This window comes from Aspergillus pseudoviridinutans (genome assembly GCF_018340605.1).
Source record: "Aspergillus pseudoviridinutans IFM 55266 DNA, scaffold_6, whole genome shotgun sequence".
In the NCBI taxonomy this organism is placed as follows: domain Eukaryota; kingdom Fungi; phylum Ascomycota; class Eurotiomycetes; order Eurotiales; family Aspergillaceae; genus Aspergillus; species Aspergillus pseudoviridinutans.
In genome coordinates, this window is record NW_025091286.1 from 2,093,271 (window position 1) to 2,112,303 (window position 19,033).

At 49.9% G+C, this 19,033-nt stretch overlaps 6 protein-coding genes and 1 non-coding gene across 7 annotated transcripts; 5 read left to right on the plus strand and 2 right to left on the minus strand.

The window, feature by feature from the left end:
• Positions 1 to 1,228: 1,228 nt before the first annotated feature.
• Asppvi_009158 (Zn(II)2Cys6 transcription factor domain-containing protein) lies at positions 1,229 to 2,709 on the plus strand (the record flags this gene model as incomplete). Its single annotated transcript, XM_043305016.1, has 4 exons — positions 1,229 to 1,360; positions 1,552 to 1,824; positions 1,913 to 2,236; positions 2,305 to 2,709. 4 exons carry the CDS (start codon positions 1,229 to 1,231, stop codon positions 2,707 to 2,709), a joined length of 1,134 nt encoding a protein of 377 aa, XP_043160951.1.
• Positions 2,710 to 5,260: 2,551 nt separating this feature from the next.
• Asppvi_r0029 lies at positions 5,261 to 5,380 on the plus strand. Its single transcript, XR_006253317.1, has one exon. It is a non-coding gene; the product is annotated as a 5S ribosomal RNA (ribosomal RNA).
• A 123-nt stretch (positions 5,381 to 5,503) lies between these two features.
• Positions 5,504 to 6,026, plus strand: Asppvi_009159 (uncharacterized protein; the record flags this gene model as incomplete). The annotated part of the gene is made up of 2 exons (XM_043305017.1): positions 5,504 to 5,967; positions 6,023 to 6,026. The coding sequence occupies 2 exons, from the start codon at positions 5,504 to 5,506 to the stop codon at positions 6,024 to 6,026; spliced, it is 468 nt and encodes a 155-aa protein (XP_043160952.1).
• A 582-nt stretch (positions 6,027 to 6,608) lies between these two features.
• Asppvi_009160 (serine/threonine-protein kinase) lies at positions 6,609 to 10,610 on the minus strand (the record flags this gene model as incomplete). Its single annotated transcript, XM_043305018.1, has 5 exons — positions 6,609 to 6,841; positions 6,891 to 7,196; positions 7,253 to 9,183; positions 9,247 to 9,975; positions 10,027 to 10,610. The coding sequence occupies 5 exons, from the start codon at positions 10,608 to 10,610 to the stop codon at positions 6,609 to 6,611; spliced, it is 3,783 nt and encodes a 1,260-aa protein (XP_043160953.1).
• Positions 10,611 to 12,147: 1,537 nt separating this feature from the next.
• Asppvi_009161 (nuclear transport factor 2 family protein) lies at positions 12,148 to 12,975 on the minus strand (the record flags this gene model as incomplete). Its single annotated transcript, XM_043305019.1, has 2 exons — positions 12,148 to 12,541; positions 12,896 to 12,975. 2 exons carry the CDS (start codon positions 12,973 to 12,975, stop codon positions 12,148 to 12,150), a joined length of 474 nt encoding a protein of 157 aa, XP_043160954.1.
• Positions 12,976 to 14,769: 1,794 nt separating this feature from the next.
• Positions 14,770 to 15,497, plus strand: Asppvi_009162 (peroxiredoxin family protein; the record flags this gene model as incomplete). The annotated part of the gene is made up of 4 exons (XM_043305020.1): positions 14,770 to 14,819; positions 14,913 to 15,189; positions 15,252 to 15,395; positions 15,462 to 15,497. The coding sequence occupies 4 exons, from the start codon at positions 14,770 to 14,772 to the stop codon at positions 15,495 to 15,497; spliced, it is 507 nt and encodes a 168-aa protein (XP_043160955.1).
• A 539-nt stretch (positions 15,498 to 16,036) lies between these two features.
• On the plus strand, positions 16,037 to 18,793 carry Asppvi_009163 (ribonuclease P/MRP protein subunit POP1; the record flags this gene model as incomplete). Its single annotated transcript, XM_043305021.1, has 2 exons — positions 16,037 to 16,372; positions 16,466 to 18,793. The coding sequence occupies 2 exons, from the start codon at positions 16,037 to 16,039 to the stop codon at positions 18,791 to 18,793; spliced, it is 2,664 nt and encodes an 887-aa protein (XP_043160956.1).
• Between the last annotated feature and the right edge of the window lie 240 nt (positions 18,794 to 19,033).

Here is a 19,033-nt window from a genome sequence, read left to right on the forward strand (position 1 = left end):
GGAGTGCCAAGTAAGCAACGACTCTGCCTGTCCTTATTCCTTTCAATCTAATCCGTCGCTTCTCTTGCTCACTTTCTTATTGTTGTAAACATACTCTGTATTATTATCGCCAAATTTCCTTGCACTTTCCCTGGCTTCATCCCCCCTTTATTTCGGCTGCTTATGCATCTGGTCTCCACACTGGTTTATAGGTAATAAATTACAGTACATACTCGCTACAGTACTAAAAATTATTATTCAGGATTTTTATTTTATCCTTATTTTTATTATTTTGGCTTTTTTGCTCCATTTTTTCCCAATTTTTTCCATTTTTCTCTCCACCATCACTATGAATAATTATTATTATTTCTTTCATCCAACAAACAACACCTTAGACGTCCCCATCCGTACCATATTTGTGTACCTAGACTCCCTAGGAAGAACCACGGTTTCCTTCCCTTCCTGAGTATCATTGGAACCAGTCAAAGGCTCACGTCATAGCTAAATTCCCCCGAGGCTCTTCGCTTCGACTTATTTTCAATCCTCTTCTCATCTTTTCTATCTTTTTTTCCCCATTTGCTTTCTTCTTACTTCCCCGTTTCGCACCTCTTCTTTTACCATTCGATCATCTCTCCTATCTATACTTGCTTTCAGGTTCTTGGCTTGCAAAGAGGACATTCTCCTCTTCGTCCCGGCCTAGTATTTCCGCCGCTTTCTTCTCTTCAACTGTTTCCTTGACGGATTGGTTTTCCTTCGCTCATTCGCCTCTCCGGCTTCAGCGTGACCACGAGGCTATGCTAGCTTTGCAAATCACCCGACGGAAACTGGAACTCTTCTGATTTGGTCGTAACTGTGTTTACTGTGACCAGAACTTGGTCTCCGCATTTATTTTTTATTTTTTATTTTTTTTCCTTCCCACTTTCTTTTTTCTTTTTTCTTTTCCGTCATTATCCTGGTCATCTTACACAGTTACGAATCCACACGCAAAGAGAGACATACGTACATACAGATACACATACATACGGGCTGCATACATACATTTTACCGATACATACTCGCTCATACGTACGACCGGGCACACGCACTGTCACCAAGACCCCTGCTGTGTCTTTCCTTGACAAGTTGACCAAACAACAGCTTTGGGCGTGACTTGCGACTCACATCATCCTGCATTCGCCTCTTATTCTCAGCCCTTTCCCCCGTCCTTTTCCCGCTCTCTTAAGCAGCCTCGTCTCGTCCTCGCCTACAAATGTCCACCAACCCCCACGAATTTGGCGACCCTAATCGACAGGGACAGTATCCACCGCCTCCCCAGTGGAACTCTAGTCAGCCTGAGGATAATCCAGCTCCAGCTCACTATCCGCCAGCATCTCAATACCCTGTGAGTTTTATATATTCCGGCCTATCCTTCCCCGTCGCTTTCGTTGCACTATTTAGCTACATTCATGGCCAGACGACTTGCCGACTTGCCGCTAAGAGCTTTACCGTTTCTCGTTCCTGTTCACATCTACTCCATTGAGCAACTGAGCTTGACAAAAGCGCTTTCTTCATATTCAAAACTGACCGCTTCAGTATCCTCCGGCCTCCTATCCTCCCGCAGACCACCCGTATCCGCATCCACCACCACCCCCGTCACAGTTCCCGCCTACCTCCCACATGGCCACCATCCACCCTCATGTGCAAGGTGCTCAGGACCCTTACAGACTCCCTCCTCCTCCTGGCGCCTATCGCCCTCCGGATGTCTACGCTCAGCCAGCTCCTCCACCGCAGCCTCAAGTCGTATACCAAGCCGCAGCTCCTAGACAGCGGACCGCTATTGCCTGTCGTTACTGCCGCAGACGCAAGGTGCGTTCATTGCCAGAGGAGTGGTTGCTGGCACATTAGGATACCACTTGACAGAGCATTGCTGACAGTCGTTTTCTGATTCCGACAGATTCGATGCTCGGGATTCGAAAGTTCTCAGGATGGACGCTGCAGCAACTGTATCCGTTTCAACCAAGAGTGCATGTTCACTCCCGTTTCGTCCCAGGCACAGGCATTTGTACCGGCACACGCGGCCTATCCTCATCTCAGAAACCCTCAAAACGGCCGCGCTGGTCCTCCAGTGATGCTCTATGGAGCCCACGGCCAGCCTTTGCCGCCTCAGCAGCAGCCTCAGCCCCCTGCTGATACTACCCTTCCGCCGCCTCAAGGAATGTACCAACATCCGTACGGAACCGCACCGCCACCCCTTGCATCCGCTGTGCCCGCAGATCACGTAAGTTGCAAGTAGTTCCCATATTCATTGGAAGCTTGAAGACTCGGGGTGCCAATGATATTTTACAGAGACCTACCGGCCGCCGCGGCTCTGGCTCCGGCTTCGAGTATCCTGACCCGACCAACCTTGCGCCGGTAACCCCAGCAACATCAGCGCCTGCCTATCAGGCGCACCCCGCTCCCAGTCCTTACTACCCCCCTCCGCCGGGGCATGATCGGCGTCCCTCGCCGCAATCTGCCTACCCGTACGATAGCCGTCACTCCTCTTCCCCACACAGCTCACCATATCCTCCTCTACACACCGCTCCAACTGCGATGACTCCTCCACCGACCTCAACTCCTGGAGGTTCGGTCAGTTCGTCTCGAGGTGGTCTGAATGTTCGTGATATGTTGAACCCCGGTGACAGCCAGGGTCGTTCCAGCACCGATAGCGATATGCTAAATGCGCTGAATCGTCGGGGCCTCAACCAGTAAAGCACTCAAGCCGGAAATATAAAACCTACTGGCTGTAGGCCTTCAAATCTTGAGGGGTTGGTTGACAAGGTCCGAAGGTTCGCATAGACGGGATAAAATTGATACCACGTGGATGTCTGTTCACGCGGAGGTTTTCGTGCTGGTCACATCGTTTTCACATGATGCGCATAGATGGGTCTTTCTTTTGTCGCTTGAGGCAGCGTCGAACTTCAGTTGATCGAAAAAAGGGGGTTACTGATGGGCCGAACCCGTTACGTTCCGAAATTTTTGGAAATGGTCATGGCACGTTGTTTTTTGGTGATGCTCCCGAGACGACGGATTCCCAAGGAATAACGGATATTGGCGAACGTATCGGTTGGGCTATTTACTGAGGCGAAGAAGGCAAGTTGAAGTGGGGGGGCGGACAAGCAAAGTTTACGCGCGGCGAGAGCGTGAAAGGGTGAGTTAATGAGGAAGAGGGGGCTTCTTATTTCGAAGAGAGTGGATGAGGAGTCTTGGCCACAGCAATGCCATGATCAGAATCGCGACTTGAAACGAGTCCATGGAAACGAGAATCAAGAGTGTTATGAATTCCACGAATTAGACATTGGGATTGAGGGTCATGACTGTCTTCTGCCAGGGCTTTTCCCTTGACAGTACCGAGGAAGTCGGTGGTCTCACATTTTGCGACTTCTCTAACTTATCAAACCCCGTCTTTCCACGCCGCTTTATAAACCATAGGGGCGACCCACTAATGGATATTTCCTTCGGCTTTGTTTTCCTCTTGTTTTCTGCCTTGATGCATCGTCATGTTAATGATCCCTCTTCTCGCTGCTTTTCGTTTTCAGGCGCAGGTTCGGTAACTGTGACAGATTGCACGACCTAGCGATTTGTCTCATATTGCTCTGCGCTGGCATGTCTTCTCATGACTCTGTCCCCTTTGACTCTCTGGTCCCCTGGGGGATGTCTTTGGAAGCGTTTCTTTGACGCGTGCTCTATTGACATTGAGTGGTTAGCATTGCGCTGCATCGACCTGTTGATTTCGCATTATAATATTTCCTTCTCCGTTTCTCCCTATGCAGCGACGAGTGTTGGCGGCTTTTCTGATTATCCAGTGTTCATTACATTTCGGGTGGCTGTCTGTCTTCTGCGTTCCTGCCAAACGTTCTGTTCGTTGAGTTCTTTGCGTTTTGTTTCTCGGAGGTACTCACGTGTTTTCTGCAAAAATGGTGGTGGGCTTTTTGAACTATTTGTATTTCCTTTCCGTTTCTATCTGCTTCATATCTGGGTGGCTGTCTGATCAATTTTATATTGCGAATCTGTAACATGTTTAGTGTCTGATATCTTTGGGATTTGGCATTGTTCACGGTAGTAACGTGCCTGCCAGTCCTTTTGAATGGTCATATCGGTTTTTGGAGCTGTTCTCGGCATTGACTGACTGCTCTAGCTTAAGAGCCTTTGGGGACTGGGCCGCGCAATCGTGCCGTAGGGTACCTGTTCCATAGTCAACTTGATATTTCGGAAAGGGGAGATCCACACGCCACAGAACCAATTACGCTTAGCCAGCAAATATCGCGAAGCCTGGCATAGGCTTATAGTATAAACGATAGAACCAGTTCCCGGCCGCATGACAGTCCCCTGCAAAGGCGATGGCTGTGTACCGGAGTTCAACCGATGCTGTTCGCTCGAGTCAACATGGATATTCAATCGACGGACACTTCATGCAATGTGATGTCAACTCAGTGCCGCTTTGTAGATCTCAAGCAGAGGGATCCCAGCACATATGTAATCACAGCTGCTTCAAAAGTTTTAAAGCCGCAAGGCCCCACTCCACTAACGTAGTGGCCGAGGCGGCCCGTTGCTAAGGCTGCCTTGGGTGTTTGCACGTACTTAGCTGACTGGTAGTATTAGACACAGATGTTTCATATCACCCAGCAACACTTTCGATCCTTCCGCCTCTTCCCTTTCATCTACACAACGATTCTGCTCCTGATATGTCTTACATAACCATGGATTACATTCATCTTTTCTATCTAATTTACCGAACAACCCAATAACAAAGATTTATTGACACCGACACTGTCCATGCATGGAGCATCAACCCGCGACAGACGAGGAAATTGCTAATTTTGCCACTGATGAATGGCTCCGTGCAATCTGTCTGAAGATATCTGGGGTACATGAACAGTGGATAGCCAGCCGTTACCGACTAAGGGCGCAGTTTGGGTTTAATAAGCTCGAGGCTCGCACAGATGAAGCTCTGCGGGTTTCGATGAACCAGAGAGTGTTCATGCACTCATTGACTGCAAGGCTATAACTCGCAAGGAGGCTCTGCCAGCGGTGCAGTTCAAGGCCCGCAACGACAGAGTCCTTGAAGAAATGGAGCGAGCCGACCAGCAGTACGAAAAGGACAAGAACAAAGACATGGATCTCCTCGACTGCAGGGATACTTGGACATCAAAAACAAAGAAGTTTACGGGGTGCCTTCTAGCCTTGTTAGCTCACATCCGTTCATGAAATGCCTCAATGTGTTTAACAAGTGCCTATATGGACCAAGTAGAGTGATCCTAGCACATACGACCATAGGGTGTGGAAAACAGGGCTTCCCGTCCGCTCAGCCGTACTTAAGCCACACGCCGGCCGGTTAGTAGTTGGGTGGGTGACCACCAGCGAATCCCGGCTGTTGTATGTTTTTTGTTCACCTAGTGGTTCTTGCTTCAGGTTAGATAGTTATGGCATTGCTGCCTGGTTCCTGTACGACACGTCCCTCTCTACTGCCACCTACGATTCCATTACATCCAACCCCCATACCGCAATGGCTCAACCGGCTCAACCGGCCCAACCAGCCCAACCAGCAGACCCTGTAGATGGAAATCCTGACGTTATTAAGTTCTTCCATGACCCCTCTTGGACGACGCCTTGGTCACACCCTGAATTCACTGGTAGTGATCAGTATGCAGAGGCTGAGGACCATGGTTTTCCTGAGAGGCTTATACATGAGGGATACAAAAATGCGATCCTTGAGAACAAAGAACGCTGGGATGGTGCATCAATTGAGCAGATTCGCGAGGATTTCAAGAGCCTTGTTGCGTCTCAGGGTGCTAAGATAGGGGACGTTGTGCCGCGGTATGCAGTCTGCCTGGTCATTGACCAACATTGCCTGGATTCGATCATGCGTGCTTTTAACGATCCAGAGGAGAGCATGCACGGGGGTGGTCCAGGGAAGGGATTTGTTCTTATGATTGATCCTGAGTTTGTACCCGGACACAGAAAAGAAGGGTATTTTGGGTTTATGCGAGTTGAGATCAATGAGCTTTTTGGGCTGACGGTGGAGTTAAGCTCGTCATTTTTAATAAGTGATAGGTGTCTAAGGGTGCAACCAGGCAAGATACCAGTTTATGATGGCGGTCTTGGTTATGCAATTGATAATCCATCATGGACTGGACCTAAGCCAAGAACGCCCATCACTCACCGGTCAGTATGTAAAGGGGACTGTCATGAGCATTCGGGGATGCAGCCATGAACAGTAGCTACCAAGAGGCTCACTTTCTAGAACAAGGGATTTCATGCTGTAATGCATTATATGGTGCAGCACTGTACTGACATATTCTAACAGACGAATGAAAATGGATGTCAGATAATTAAGTAGCAAAGCATAATACAGGTAGATGATTATCGGTATTTCCTGGAGGTAACATGACAAGATGAAGCTAAATGATACATTGACAGCCAAACATAAGAAAGTGGATGTGATTGCAGGATGCCTATGGATGATCTTACAAGATGGTGAAAAGACCAAACAGTGGCAGAAACCAAAGAAAAGCCGCTCAAGATACAGAGATGGACCCAGGGGACGCGCAATGCGATGGATCAAACCACTATGCGCCGTAGGAACGGAAATGACAGCGTGATATGCTAAATTAACCATTCGGGAAAGCGTCAAGAATTCGTGCCATCTTTTTGGCACGATCATGATCCTCGACGAGTAGGCCTCGCTGTTTCAACACCATCTCCAGAGTGTCGACCACTTTGTGGAAGGACGATGCTGCGCCTCTTTCTTGCCTAAAGCGCACAAGACTGAGATTCGCCTGGCGGCCGTGCTCTAGGACAGTGTAGAACTCGGCGGAAAAGTCAACAGCTCGAAGACGGAGGCCTTTGAAGGGGTTAGAACCATCAAAAGTATCATCCAGGTTCTCACTTACAGTTCACTTCGCCCACTCTGGCACGAATGACACCGTTGCCTTTGTCCAAGTGCGCCTCCTCCATACCAAACTGTTTCCATTCCCGCAGTAGCTTCAAAACGTCCTTTCTACCTTTTAGTTTCGATGTGTTGAGAGCTACTACTCTTGATGCTGGCTTGATCTGGAAGACCCGCGCGAACCAGTTCTGACTCTTTCCGTTTGTTTTTGGCCCAGCGGGTACAGGCTTCTGGTTCTTCTCGGTGTCAAAAGAGCGTTCGGTTTCCGCTGGTCGCTTGAGAAGGGGGTTAGTGTCTGCAAAGTCGACTTCTGAACATAATAGTCAGCTGGAGGGATCGTTGAGGTCCAAGGATAGAGAAGCCTACCTGTTGCACCATTATCGAAGTTGTCGCTGTGTCGCTTCTTCATAAACTTCTTAAAAAAGCCACCCTTCTTGTTGTCGGAAGTGCCTTTCGTATCCTTGGGCTTTTCAGTCTGGTCACCCGGTCCAGGGTCAACTGAAGGATCGATCTCATGGACAACTACTGTGGCAGAACTCGGCTGTACGGCTTTGACAAGAGGCGTCTTCATTTTAGTCTCGGTAGACCCCTGCGATCTGTTCCGAAACCAAGACCATTTCTTGTTCTCGGAGGTTTTTGTATCGGACATCCCGGACGACTTGGGCACTTCTTGAATCGGGTCCAATTCTGAGAGGAAACGAGTCTGACGAGAGTCGGCGGACGCATAGCGCTGCGAAGAGCGAATCGGTCTGCCGCTTTCATCCTTGCATTTACTTTCCTCGCTGGGTTGAGGAGGCTCTTTTGAGACTTGTCTCTTCTTCCGGATATTCAATGGCTTAACCTCCTCCAAGCACTGTTGAGAACTATGAGGAACCATTCGGATTGTGGCTTTCCCATCACCGCTTTGACGTTTCGTCCGAATAGAACTGGCGGAGTCGGAATTGTGCCTTGTTACGTGTTGGCTGTTACTCATCTCGTTCTCGCTCGCCAAGGAGTTGCTGAGTTCTTCCGAAATGATCGGAAGGTTACCAGTCTCGAGTGAAGACCTCTGACGAGGGTCGTATGTAGAGTCGCCGTTGTCCTTAATCTTGTCTCGCTTCCCGCGCTCCCTTATTCTGTCCTGCGCAATGAGACGATCAAGATGATTGATAACAGCGGACAGATAGCCTGGAACATTCCCAGTGCCGTCCTGGGTTGAGTGCTGTATTAGCTTACGACGAGTCTCGGTCAGCTCTGTCGCAGTATAGGACTTGGGTGATTCTCCTGGCATGATGGATGGCTGGTTCGATTTGATGTTGCTTCCCGTAATTTGATTTTGCGAGTCTCCAGCACTCACCATGGAAAGAGAAGTCGCTGGTGTCTCTGATCCAATGCTGGCCGTACACCCTGTCGATAAGGATCCGCCATTGAAAGCTTCTTCACATATCTGGCTGAGTTCATGAGAGACCTTGCGCGCTTCGTCTCTCCAGATAATGTCAGCGTCGCAAACTCTCTTGACTTGAGGGCAGTTTTTAATAGTAACCCCAGCTCCTCTAACTACTATAGGTGGTACCGGCAGTAAAGGGCTGCCACAGCGGTCTGAGAAGGGGACGCCGTCCACGTCAGACTTTATGCTGCATTCGCTTTCTTGTCTGCTAATGCTCGAGGCATTTGGCGTCTTCTTCGGTCTTGCAGACATAGATCCTTGTGAGCGATTCCGGTGGTGAAGAAATAGAACGTTCCTCTTATAGCTGGCAGAGCGGGGTGTAGGTGTCGTATTTGTAACCCGACGAGCAGATGAGTGGGAAGCCCTTGACTGAAAAGACCTGGTGAAGCTGGCCTTTGACTTCTTGTTGGGCACTATGGAGAAAGGTGAGCTTGGCAGACACTCTATATCCTCAACTGCTTCTTCTTTTATGTCATCTTCTAATTCCGGAACAGCTTCCGAGACATCTTTGGTATTTGCTTCAGGGCCCTTCCGATGAATGGTAACCTGAGCGTACTGCACTTCGGGAGTGGCGACTATATGGTGTGGAGACCTGAACGGGTCATAACTCTTCTCGGTTGCTGAGGATTTGAGGGCCCTGGGTGTACTTTGAGGCTGTTTGCCGCTGCTTGCTGTCGTTGAATTTTGACCTTGCCTCCGAGAACCACCTTGCACCCGGGCATGCTTGCGCCTGTTTGCAACGGAAGCTGGTAATCGAGAGATGTGGTGGTAATCACTGGCTGAATACTCGAGAGGCTGTCCCTGGTAATTCTCTAGCTGTTCGTTTCTGAACTTGATTAGAGCATTGTAAAACATTCGTTCCTGGGTGGGCCTGTCGCAAGGTGCCTGGTCAGCTCTTCGTGTCGTAGCTCTTCGAGTAGGAATGGACACTCACTGAGGATTTAAAACTCGCTCTATCAGGGCCTCTGTTTTGACGCCATGCCACAATGTCTGCAGATTTCTCAAAATATCAATATCAATATCCTGTCTGCTGAGTACTGGCGGCCCGCAATCCTGTGCCGTCAACGGTGGTGCAGGGCCGAGGTAGTGATGTGACATTGCCTGATGGAACTGTTCGTACTTCTTTAGAAGTGGATGCATCCATATTCCATGCATCGTTATGCGGTCTTCTGGTCTCTTCTGCAGGATGCGCTGAATAAGATCGGCCGCTTCGACACTCAACTCGGCGGGGATGGTGTATTCGCCTCGCTTCACCTGTCGCAAAGTACTTGGAAGATCCCCGCCGTCGAATGGCAAGTAGCCCGTTAGCAGTGCATACAGAATGATGCCACAACTCCAGATGTCTGCCTTGTCTCCCCGGTACTTTCGACCATAGATGATCTCCGGCGCAGCATAATGCGGGCTTCCGCAGGAAGTATTCAACCAATGTCCGGCTGGCTGAAGCGCAGCCATACCGAAGTCAGCAAGTTTGACATTGCGCCAGGAGTCCAGCAGTATATTCTCCGGCTTCAGGTCCCGATGACAGATGTTGAACCTGTGGCAGTATCCAAGTCCTGCAATTATCTGTCGAAACAAGCGAACTGCCTCTTCCTCCGGCAACGGTCCGTGGTTTTGTACATAATGGAATAGCTCGCCGCCTTGGACATACTCTAGAACCAGGTATCTAGAGACGAAAGGTCAGTTGCTGATAGTATACACTTGAGCTTGGACTTACAGTTCTCCCCGGTTCTCCCACACGTCGTACAGGCTGATCACGTTTGGATGCTCGATGAGTTTCATGATGACCACCTCCCGCTCAATGCCAGACGGCATTTGTCTGGTGCCCGTACCACTAAAGAGGCTTGCATTGCGGTCCATTGCTGCAATGCTTTCGCTCTGGGCAATTGCGGCAGACCTCTTCGATACAATCTTGATGGCTGCGGTCTGGCCGGTGACTGCATGTTTGGCCAATCTTACACGGCCCGTGGCCCCTTCCCCCAGTGTCTTTCCCAATTGCCATGGCCCAACATGTGTTTTCCTTTTCCCCTTCCCAGAAACATTAGAAGTCGTAGAGACCGCTGAGTTTCTTTTCGAGCCGGCTTGAGAGTTTGGATTTGGAGAGGCGCGGTTTATCTCCACATTGTCTCTGGTTGCCAACGGGCTTGTGACGATAGACATTCGGTCTGGTGTTTTCAGCAGATCTTCTACTTCGATATGTGATCCTTTTTCAGTTTTTGGCGTAGCGCAGTTGTTCAGTCTATGCGTGGCATCCGTCAGAGGAGGACGGAATGACTGAGGACTGGCGGTAATCCCATCCATCGCCAGGCAAGCCCGGGCTAATGAAGCGAGACAGGCTTGTTGCAATACCACATGTGGAGATGCTCTCTGCTATTTGCGATGATATAGTTTGCTTGGGGCTGATTTCGGTGACTAGTCAGCGAATGTGGCTTGCGATATCTCTAGTCATGAGTATGACGGACTAACATTCAATCGGATGTGTTGGCCGGGTATTGTTGCTCGTTGGGACAGCTACCTTCTGAGACGTAAAGACGAGGCTGTAGCGGCAGGCACTAGATATGGGGCGCTCTGGAGTGGACGACTGTCAATAGTAAAGCTGGAGTATCAGTTCCTTCTTCTTCCCGTATTGGTTGCGTTGAATATCCCGCGTCTCGGGCTCAAAAGAGATGATGAGGCGCAAGTGAAGAAATAAAGCGAGGGTCGCAGCAGGACTCGAGCTGCTCAAAGTGACGAATGAGTACGATAGAGAAGCTGTGTACAACAACGACAAAAGAAATCCAAGCTTTCAGTCACTTTCTTTCAGAACATACTCAAAACACAGTCCAACGACACCCCACAACAAGCAGAGGCCGCACGTTAGTAGAAAACTGACATACCATATCACGGTTGAATTCCTCTGGCCGATCGTTTACTGTTTGTTTTTTTTTTTTGAATTCCTTGAGTCTCCCTGGCCACTAATCTACATTGGCCGAGGATTAGGAATGCTCGAGCCCTCTATTACACCATCACGATATGGTCAAGACGCTCAAGAACTGGCAATTGAATTCAAGCATATAAGGAGCCGCTACACACAATGCTTTGCAATATTCAACCGGTTGAGTTTATTCTGCAAGTCTTCTATCATCCCTTGACGTTTTCACAATGGTATCGCTGACTGACAATGAAGGAATGATAGAATAGGACCCTTAAACTACCACCTACGTATCCTTGCTCGGTATTTCTTCTAAATACTCAGCAAGCATACAATTCTTGCAAACGCCGTAATCACTAGCTCGATTATTCAGAGCGCCCGAAATGGCTTACTATAAGACACTGGCATCGCGCGCATTCTCCCATGGCTTCTCAACGACCCAGGCACGCAGGTCCAGAACCCCCGACCTGCTTTCTCCAGCAGAACAAATGGCCACATTCCCGTCTTCGCCTTTTTAAATCTACAATGGTTGTTGTCCCAGCATACTGAGACTGGGTCGAGGGGAGGGTATCCTCCTGTGCCTTGTTGCAAACAAGGGAGGGGCATTCCAAAGCTAGCGGTCAAGGGACAGAAGTGCTCGCATTCAACATTCCAGTATCAATAACAAATAGCCAGCTCTTCGTCTATGAATTGAGATCAACGTTCTGGAATTCGGCTAGATATGGAAGCAAGATGCGCTTTGAACACAGCTCGAAGGACACTCTAATTATGGGCTGGATGTGTCCTCGAAACTACATCAACATTCCGTTTTAAGCCAAACAGTTCCCCGGATTCTCCTCGGCTACAGCGTATAAGCTCATGAACTATGAACAGACGCCAGAAGAACTTGCTAGAACTTTCTTTTGCCCTATGTCGAGTCTCAACAGCCTACCAATGCTCTTCGCTGATATCTACAGCATCAACGTCAACTCCATCAACAAACCATCGGCCGTCACCGTTCCCATCTGGTCCAAGTACCAAATCATTTCCGCTCATCATCCTCTTACGCATCTTGCCAGTTTCCCGATCAAACGTCCAATCCTCAAGGCCGTAGCAGCGCTTCCAGCGCATCCCATCTTCTGCGTCCTGATACTCGTACCAGAATTGCACAGCAATACGATCATCCGTGAAAGCAAAGAGCTCCTTACGGAGTCTGTAGCTGTGTTCACGCTTCCATTTTCGGGTCAGGAACGTGATAATCGCTTCTGTGCCGGAGAAGAATGAGTCGCGGTTGCGCCAGATGCATGTAGGGGTGTATGCTTGAGCGACTCGGACTGGGTCCCTGTACATCCGCGTCAGTTATTAGTTACAGGGACGGTAGTAGTCTCGATAGGGCATGTAGCGCTTAGGCTCGCAGCGAACAGCTTAACGACAAGAATTGAATCAAGGGAGGAACAAAGCTGATGTCAATTCCTCCGGCCCGGGATTTGAATCCACGAGGGAATGGTGTGCTCACGCAAGGGATATGACAAATAAGATGCTTTGCGCTGCTATCATGGCTATCTACCAATCAACAGTAGATGAATGACTCTCTTTGAGAGTACCAAAGGCTCAGAGCGAGGTATATGAATGACAATGTCATTTCATGATATACACCCGCTGACGGCTGGGATGTGTTCATGCTGTGTATTCTTACTTTGAGTTCCAGAGATCCTGAGCTGCCTTGACCTTCTTCCTGGCAGTCTCTTCGGTAAACGGAGGTTTTAGGTCTGCCATTTTTGCTGATATGGTGAACTGGCTATTTCAAAATTCGGTTATGTGGTTGCTCKATAGTTTATATAACTAGTTATTGACGTTCAACTTGAGTCATCATGCATGATGCTATCACGTGCTAAACTAGTATACGCCCTTTGGCAGACATTTTGGGGCCAAAAATTTTACATGTTAGGTGGTTAGAATCATTAGCAGACCGTTAATAAGGGCATTCATTCTGAATGAATAGGCGACGGTATCGGATACGTAATATCTGCCGAGAACTGCTGTCTTTCTCCGTACGTTCATATAGATCTCCATATTTACCACGCAATGTTGAGACTACTCTATAGGTAAAAACCGATCTTGCTGGAAGCCAGCCCTCGTACTCGGCAACTTTGCTACTGACCTCTAAGGAGTAAAGCTTGCCAAATATGGAGGATAGCATGGCAGGTCATATCCCATGTCGTCTACCATGGCATTGGTCCCAGATATTGCAGCAATGTCCATAAACTCGGCTTTTGAGTGTTTCCCCAGATCCCTCCGCAGGTTGCCGATAGACTGTGATACGTCGCATAAAATCTTGACTCTTGATCGCGTTGACACTGGTCATCTCATAAATTGGCGCAGGATATGTCAACGTTTACGGAGTAGTTCGATAGATATATATATACCTGAAAGATAGCCAAATTAATTATCTTGACTTAGGTTTGATTCTCAACATTAAAAGCCCATAGAAAACTGGAGGTCTATAGGCAGCAGTTATTTATTGATGCTAATCGAGTATTGAAAAGGTAAAAGAAAACAGTTCGCAGCACTTTTGTATGTAGTTCACCATAACGCCACCATGGCGATCATCAGTATTGTCACTGCAGAATGGGGTTGTCACGTGCAACTATATGACGTTGAGCGGCCGCAGAAATTGAGGGGCACCAGAAAGTGGGCGGTGAAGCCTAGAGATAGTGAGCTACATAGCCTCATTTTTGCGTGTCTGCGAGGGACCAATTGCATAGCCTGTCGCTGGATGAGACAGATCGTGATGATTGGTGCGAGATCAGCATATCGAAGGCACCATTTTCGCCTTGAATGATGAAGGCAGGGACAGGAATAATACCTATCACCGAACCGACCCCTCATTAATGTGCAGATAGCATAATCCAATCAAGTCCAGATCGTCAAGCCTTAGTCTGCAAGGTACCTACATATTACACCACTTCTACTTTATAGAAATTCAGGCAATTCGTAAAGACTGACTAATTAATTCATATGTAAGAGTATCCTAGTCTGATCTGATAATCTGATATCTGGAATTAATTGCCAGTTTGCCATCGAATAGAATTTTCCATATGACTTCACTGACCCAGAAGTGCAAACCGATTTGTCAACTTGTCTGGTCTAGATAGGAGCCATAAATGGTGCATCCGCCGATGAAGGGTTCCGCGGTGGGGGTCCCCTCCCAGTCTCGGGCGGTCTTCTTGATAATACGCACCAGGCCAGCAACTCAGCAATTATTCCGTTCCTCCCTCAATCGATGGGATTCGGTATCCTTCTGCTTCGGATCACCTTATGGATGTCTCCAGCGGCCCGTTGGCACACCATTTGCTGGCTTTGTCAGGGGCTGCTCCAACCGTCCATGGTCCAGATTATGTATATATTGACCGCCATGGATCCCTCACCCGCCTGGTCTTCTTTTCTTTTCTAGTTCCATAAATCACCCCACTACTCTAGCCTACCGCTTCTTCTTCATCTCTACTTCACACAGCGCTCTCTTCAGAACACTACTCCCTTTACACACATCCTCAAATCTAACCCATCAACATGTCTGGACTCAAGGCCGGTGACAGCTTCCCCGCGGACGTTGTCTTCTCGTAAGTAATCTCTGCTCATCTGCCCTTTCTCTGGAGTTCCCTCGACTGCCAAAATAGGTCCAAACCGCAGGTCTAACATTGAACTCCGTTCAGTTACATTCCCTGGTCTGAGGACAAGGGTGAGATCACTGCTTGTGGTATCCCCATCAACTACTACGCTTCCAAGGAGTGGGCCGACAAGAAGGTCATCCTCTTCGCTCTTCCCGGTGCCTTCACCCCCGTCTGCTCTGCTCGTCACGTTCCCGAGTACATCGAGAAGCTCCCCGAGATCCGTGCCAAGGGTGTTGACGTTGTTGCCGTCCTCGCCTACAATGATGCCTATGTCATGAGCGCCTGGGGCAAGGCCAACCAGGTCACTGGTGACGACATCGTATGTTCGCCGTTGCAAAAAATTTCACTACATTGAATTTGTTGCTAATTCTGGTCTTTTAGCTCTTCCTTTCCGACCCTGAGGCTCGCTTCTCCAAGAGCATTGGCTGGGCCGATGAGGAGGGCCGCACCAAGCGTTACGCCATCATCATTGACCACGGCAAGGTCACCTACGCCGCTCTCGAGCCCTCTAAGAACCACCTGGAGGTGAGTAGTCTTCCATCCATTCCATTGCTGTTAGAGTCTTGAGCACGAGCTGACATGTTGCTATAGTTCTCGAGCGCCGAGGCCGTCCTCAAGCACCTGTAAACGCGTGAACTAGACATGATAGACGCCGGCATGGGATTAATAGAAAGGCGTTGAAGTTTTTCTATGGTGGGCTAAGAGTAGCCTGCTATGGGCAAGATTCGTGATAGATCTTTAGACATCCCCGCTTAGACTTCTAGAAATACAACGCTGTAATGAAGCTACGAAGAAAATTTTTTCCCGCTCTCGCTTTACCAAACCGTATGATGTCAGTGATGTCAGGTACGAACTACGTTTCAAGGTACAAGCAAACTACAGCTGTAGTGCAATTAAACATCAGTATCCCGGTACCCCCAAGATCTACATGAATCAAAGCGTCGCAGGGCTTCATTTTCCTCAGGCTGCTATTGGTGCTTGGGGGTGTGACTTTGTGCCACTGCGTGATTCTCGGCCGGGAGGGATGACGCGCTAAAGCCCCGAAAATTAAGCTCCAACACCAACTTTTTTGTACACCAAGCTGCAGCTGAGCTACCAACAAAAATATACACCTCTCTAGCGTCTACGCTACCCGGTCTGTTTCTCACCTCCGCCCATCGGCCATCATGGCCTCGAACCAGCTCTCGAAGCGCAAGTCCGCGTTTCCGGGACCACAGCCTGGCGCAGCAGCGTCCCGCAAACGCGCCAAAACATTCGATGCTCGGTCCCTCGCCGTTCAGTCGGCCGACGCCGCGCTCTCTGCGTCCGGAGAGCTGAATGTCGCCGCGTATGTCGAGGCTCGAGAGTTTGAGATCCGTGCTCTCGAGTCGGGGATGCAACGGTCGAAGAGTGCTCTGACGAGCCGTGCGTTTCAGAAAGTGCCCCGCGCGTTGAGAAGGCGGACGGCCAGCCACAATGTGAAGAGGGTTCCGCGGAGGCTGAGGGCGAGGGCCAAGAGAGAGGTATGTTGAGAGCACCTATCTATCGTCCTCGTAGGGCGATTTTCGAGGTCAACTTGAATTCAGAAAAGCTTTGCTCACTGCCCGGCCGTGTAGATGATCGAGGATAATACCCCCACCGTGACCGCTCGACGACGAAGACCGACCGAAATCCTGCGCATTCGCCTTGAAACCGCTAGGCGGCTCCAGAATCTCAATTCAAAGACCAAAGCCAAGCGTGCGGCCGCGAAAGCGAAGCGGGATAAAGAGACGCAAAAGACTCTGGAAGAGTCAGGCAGCCATGCCTATAACATCGCCCCGCGAGTGCCGAAGATCAAGAAAAACAAGCTCTCACGACCGCCGCCGCCCGAATCAAAGTACAAGAAACGGCAGCGCTGCAAGACATGGCTTCCGACGCATATGTTCCATGCGAAACGCGCCCATATGACCACTTCAAAGGACCCGTTGTGGCGGTTCGCGGTGCCTCTGTCGCCGACCGAGAAGAGCTACAGGCCTTCTCACAGGGCTAAGGGGGCCAGGGGTGCGGTAGCTTGGGATATGAGCTACATATCTACGATTCAGCTAGAGGGCACTGAGCAGGCCATGGAGGCGGTGCTGAGGGGAATTGGGATTGATGGACAGGATGCTTGGGGTCCGAAGGGTAGAAAGTGGAGGGCTGGGACAAGAGGCTTACATGCTTGGGCATTTGAGCGTGAAGGTACGCGTAGACCGATCGCACCGATAACGTTGATCCGATGTGCGCATGGAAAAGCGGAAGATGTGGAAATGGTTGATGCTGGTCGGCCGAAGAGAAAGAGCCAGAAGGACAGAAAGAAGCTCTTCATCAGAGTCCACCCATCTGCTTTCCTACAATTGTGGAACGAGCTTCTTGAGATATCGAAGAGGCAAAATCCGCCAGTGATGGTGGAAGATTTGCGCTTCGAGATCGGAAGTGTCGAGATTACCGGTCCGGGTTCTACAGAAGCTCTACTCTCAGCGCTCAAGCCCTTGATGCCGGATGGTGCTGAACCGTCAGCAAGCAGTCCAGAGGCCACCTGGACTTCGTTGCTTGGGGTCTCGAACCCTTCGTCATTGCCACAAAATGCTCTTCTCGGCTTTTCCGTCTCGGACCCCCGTCTTCACTTTCCACCGAGGACCCTCAAACCGCCAGCGTCGGATCCCGAAATGCAGAATCTGGCCACCTTACTATCGACATGGTCACCCGACACCACCCAAACGTCACCTGCCCTGTTCGACCGCCGTGCACGACTAGCCGCTACTCGTCAACTTCCTAGCCAGAAAGCTATTAATCGTCGACGGACCTTAGCCGGACCAGGAGTTTACCCTCCTGCTGAAGCTTCTGATCCCAAGATTCCGGTGATGATCATCGCGTCAAGATCAACCAGCCAAACAAAGAACAACAATGCGCCAGGGACATGGACCGTTCTATTGCCATGGAAATGCGTCGTTCCGCTCTGGTATTCGCTCATGTATTACCCACTCTCAAGCGGCGGAAACGTCAGATTTGGCGGTCTCAAAGAACAACGGCAACTCGCGTTTGAAGCCGGAGAACCCTGGTTCCCCGGCGACCTTCCTGGAACACGTGCTGGCTGGGAATGGAACGTCCGCGAACGGGAGAAGGCCAAGCAGGAGTGGGAAAGACGACCAAAGGGCCGGAGAACCGAATTTGATAGCCTAGATCTGGGGAATGGGCAGAAAGGCGAGATCGGTCATGGCTGGGCGTGCGACTGGGAAAGACTGGTTCAGGGTCCGCCGAAGAATTCAACGCCTGATTCTAATGAAGCGAAGGAGAAAGAACAGAGTCAAGACTCTGAGCAACAAGATACGCAAATGAGTGATGCCGAACAGCAAGCCGTTGATGGTGATGCTCCCCCATTCAACATACACCACCTGCCCCTTGCCAGCGCAGAAGCTGCACTCAACAGCCCGTCAGATACCACCGATCAAGCGGCTCTTGCAACTGTCAAAATATCCCTGTTGCACCGCGGTACGCCCACCCCCGCGGCCCGCATATACCGCCTCCCCACCACCAACCCAGAGCTACGCCAAAAATGGCTCCGCCTAGCATCCGACGAGCGAAAGAACCGCAAAGCCGCTCATTTTCAGGACCATCTGCAGCAGTCTGCTGAGCCTCCAGCTGGCCAAGAAGATGACCGCCAGAAGCTCGCGGTTTCGCTCATCACCCCAACAGCAGATACAGACTCCCGGCAGGAGCACTGCCCCGTCCCCACGGAAGAAGACCTGATCGGCTTCGTCACAACAGGGAACTATAACCTGTCCGAAGGAAAAGGAACGGGGATTGGCTCGATCCTGGTATCGAAGGTTGCTGCGTCTGGCAAGGGCAAAGCGCGTGAGCGGAAAATGTGCATTGTCCGTAGTGCCGGCGAGCGAGTGGGCAGACTTGGTTTCTGGGAGCTTATTTAGCACCGAAGTATATCTGCATGTGTGTAGTTGCTATGGATGAGTTGTGGTTATGTTTTGATGATACCCAAACTAGAATAGATGATTGACGAGTCTACTTTTCAATCAATAGCTGCCGTTTCTTCGCATGATGGTGCAGTCTACATATCGAGACTCGTAGATGGACTAAAACCCGTAGAACAAAGCTGAACTCGTTTCAATCAGCCCAACAAAAGATAGGTAGCTATACATATGCATGACGCG